The sequence below is a fragment of the Bison bison genome, unplaced genomic scaffold (assembly GCF_000754665.1).
Source record: "Bison bison bison isolate TAMUID 2011002044 unplaced genomic scaffold, Bison_UMD1.0 scf7180017864340, whole genome shotgun sequence".
Lineage (NCBI taxonomy): Eukaryota > Metazoa > Chordata > Mammalia > Artiodactyla > Bovidae > Bison > Bison bison.
The window spans coordinates 5,331,711-5,335,088 of record NW_011494912.1 but is presented as its reverse complement, the minus strand read 5'-3'; the positions used below and the strand labels follow the sequence as shown (position 1 = coordinate 5,335,088).

The following is a 3,378-nucleotide window of genomic DNA, read 5'->3' as shown; positions in this document are numbered from 1 at the left end:
TCTCCCCCTCCCCTGCCCCCTCCCTTCGCCAGGAAACCCTTCCAGGGAGAGAGCAAGTTGCCAGCCCTCACATTGCCTTGGTCCCCAATCACAGTCGGGGGCGCCTTTGGGCAAGGGCAGTACCACGGTCCCAGGTGGCGCTGGGGGTAAAGAACCTGCCCGCCGAAGCTGCAGATGTAAAAGGTGAGGGTTCGATCCCTGGGTGGGGAAGATCCCCTGGAGGAGGCCATGGCAACCCACTCCAGTCTCCTTGCCTGGAGAATCCCATGGACAGAGAAGCCTGGTGGGGATATAGCGAAGCTATAGTCCATGGGGTCACAAAAAGTTGGAGACGACGGAAGCGACCTCGCATGTGCTCAGCACAGCTGTCCTAGTAAATTTACCCACTGAGCTGTTCCTGTCTGTCCACCAGCGCCACTAACCAGCCTTGGGGACTGCAGGCACCCTCTCTCCAGCAGAAAGCGAGCTCGGCCACCCCTGAGAGCCCCCTGGTAGCCTGGCACCTACCTGCTGGGTGATCTGGAATTACTGTAATGGGAGGACAGGGAGGGGCTGTGGGAGCTGCCGCTGCTGTGACGATGGGACCTGCGGCCTGGGGACTCTGTGTGCGGCCTGGGAGAGAAATCGGCTGCCCTCACGTTCTGCCCCATCTCCCTGGGGGATCCCTGTGAAGGCCTGATGGAAGCCCCTGCTTCCATCCCTCATGTAGTTTACCCCTGCCCCATAGCCCATGGGGGGCACCCCCATACTCTCCCCTCCCATAACCTCCACCCCCAAAGCCTCCCTCTCCTCCCATGGCCCCCATACCTCCCCCCACATAGTCTCCTACAAAAATAACACAAGCCGTGCCCATCCTGGGTACAGAGCTAGTCCATGTGGGTCATTTGTCAGTATTAGGAAAAAGGCGTCCTTCTCTCTAGGCAATCCCAGCCTCCCAGGATCTCACTCGGCCCTCAGCTGGTATTATGACTGCGCTGGGGGCGGAGAGGGGGCACTCTCCGCTTCCTCTCTGGGTCTGAATTTTTCCATCTGGGCAGCAGGGACAAAAATGAGCTATCTTCAAGGGGCCTGATTCTGTGATTCCAGAAGGCCAGGGGTTTTTTTTGAGGGGGATGGGAGTGCGTGCTGAGGGTCTGGAGAGTGGGAGAGGGTACTCACCTTTTCCTCTCTTTGTTCTTTTCTTTTCGTTTGCTCTTGGGGCTTCGAGATCTACAGAAAGCAGAGACTACCATGACAGCACAGCCTGAGCCCGGAGCTGGCCTGGGGAGGGTGGGGCCTGGGGGCCCTGGGCTGTGTCCAGGTGTGGTCCTGAGGTGTGCTCCTCTCTTGGGCTGGTGTGGACCTGCCCACCCCACCCCACTGCTTTGGTCCCTGTTACTCTGCCAGGCCTTCTTCCCTCCTTCTCCTGTAAGTCCTGGCCTGGATCACCTTGCATCTGGGCCCCACTTCTGTTCCCCAGGAGTGCCATAGGAGATGTGACCACGGCCCCAGAAGGAGGGGTGACCTGCCCTTTCCGTCTGACATTGGTCTTGGGAGAGACCCCTCTGATGAGTCGCCATGGTGAGGGTGGCCCCTCCAGACCTCATCTGTGTCCCCTGGGCCTCGGGTTCCCTCGGACGGGGCTCTCTAGGGCAGAGTCCAGGCCTCCTGCCCCTCTGTCTTATGTGGTCCAGGCCTGGTGCTTAGGAAAGAAATGCTTTCCCCTGGGCTTAATGATCTTCCTGCTTTGGGATTACTCTTCTGGCTCCTCTTCCATCTCATCCTGCTGTCTGGGATGAGCCCCTCAGCCCAGCTCCTTCTGGCTTTGACTGAGATGGACCAAGATGGACCAAGAAGCTTCTGCTCAGGCTTCTAAGGTCTTACCCTTTGGTCTCTCAGCCCCACTCTCCTTGATGTCACCAGACTCCTGCTCAATCCCTCTAGCCCTGAACAGATGCCTCCTTCTGACCAGAAACAAGGTGATGCTAAGAAATGCCAGAATGTGTTTCACCTCAGAGCAGAGTGGGTCGGGGGCAGGCCCAGGATTCTAGAGGTTTGGGTTCTAGAACCCAGGCTGCCTGCTTTGGGCCTCAGGCTCCCCATGGGGAGCGGGTCTGGCTCCAGCTCATCTCTAGGTCCTTCCCAGGACTGACGGGAATGGGACAGAGGATCTATGCAAGCTGATGCTGACCACTGAGGGGCAGGAGGGGCCCCCATTGGCCCAGAAGGACTGGAGCAGGGCAGGGGAGGGGGGAGATGGGAAACCGGGGGAATGGGAGAGCCAGGATTAGGTGGTGGTATTGTTTAGTCGCTCAGTCATGTCCCACTATTTTGTGATCCCGTGGACTATAGCCCACCAGCTCCTTTGTCCGTGGAATGTTCTAGGCAAGAAGACTGGAGTGGGTTGCCATTTCCTTCTCCAGGGGATCTTCCCAACCCAGGGATCGAATCCACATCTCTGCATTTCCTGCAATACAGGCAGATTGTTTTACCGCTGAACCACCGGGGAAGCTCTGGGATTAAGGTGTGGCCATGGGCAAATGCTCACTGCTGGAAATGGAACTGAGAACTCTGCCCCGCCTCAGGGGTGCTGGGGGGTGGTGGGTCTGGCTCCAATGCCAACAGTGGGGATGTGACTGCCCCACAGCCTGCTGTCCTCCGCGCTGAGTTTTCTTCCACTTTCCACATGCCTGCCTCTACCTGGGTTCTGGCCTTACGCCTCCTTCTCTGCAATCCGTCCTGAAAAAGTCACTGTCCTGCTGTCGTGCTCAGAGCCCCTTGCTGGCTCCAAGCCCCACAGAGTGGAGGTTTCACATTCTGGCAATTAGGCCTGTTGGGGATTGGCACCGGCCCCCCAGAAACTTCACATGTAGGCACAGCCTGCTTGCCCTATCTCCTACTCACTGAGCCTTTCTACTTCAGGGAGATCCTTTTGCCTGCAGGCCCTTTCTCTGCGAATTTGGGGTCCTTATGTTTCTGTCTTCCCGACTGGCACCTCCACAGATATATCCCTTGGACACTGGATCGATATACTGTGTTGTCTGGACATTCTTGGGGCTCCCAAGGCAAGGCTGACTCATGGGGCAAATGAGAGTTGCGATGGCCTTCCTCCTCCCCCACCCTCCAGCGCTCTGTCTGGCTCTGGGGAGGAGTCCCTGGTGTGGGAAGATGAAGCGGACAGGACCCTGGCAACGCTCCTCCCATCGTGGCTTCCTCGGGCCCTGCAGGGCAGCCACTGGCCTCTGTCCATGTCCTCCTGTTTCACCTCCATGGGGCGCCACTCACCTGTGCCGCCTCTTCCTCCGGGACCCAGATTCAGACCTGTAGGGCCACAGAAGGGTTCTCTTGAGCCCACGCACAGCCTTGGTCATGGTGGGGGGCGGTCCCACGGAAGTGAGC

At 58.4% G+C, this 3,378-nt stretch overlaps 1 protein-coding gene across 1 annotated transcript in view; it reads right to left on the bottom strand.

The window, feature by feature from the left end:
* Positions 1-3,378, bottom strand: part of SRRM3 (serine/arginine repetitive matrix 3) — a 31,203-nt gene that overhangs the window by 14,135 nt on the left and 13,690 nt on the right. Inside the window, exons 5-8 of the mRNA XM_010854355.1 lie at positions 3,265-3,300; positions 1,159-1,209; positions 508-612; positions 72-168 (exon numbers count right to left, since the gene is read on the bottom strand). Coding sequence (XP_010852657.1) covers positions 72-168; positions 508-612; positions 1,159-1,209; positions 3,265-3,300 — 289 coding nt within the window. The remainder of the gene's footprint in view (positions 1-71; positions 169-507; positions 613-1,158; positions 1,210-3,264; positions 3,301-3,378) is intronic.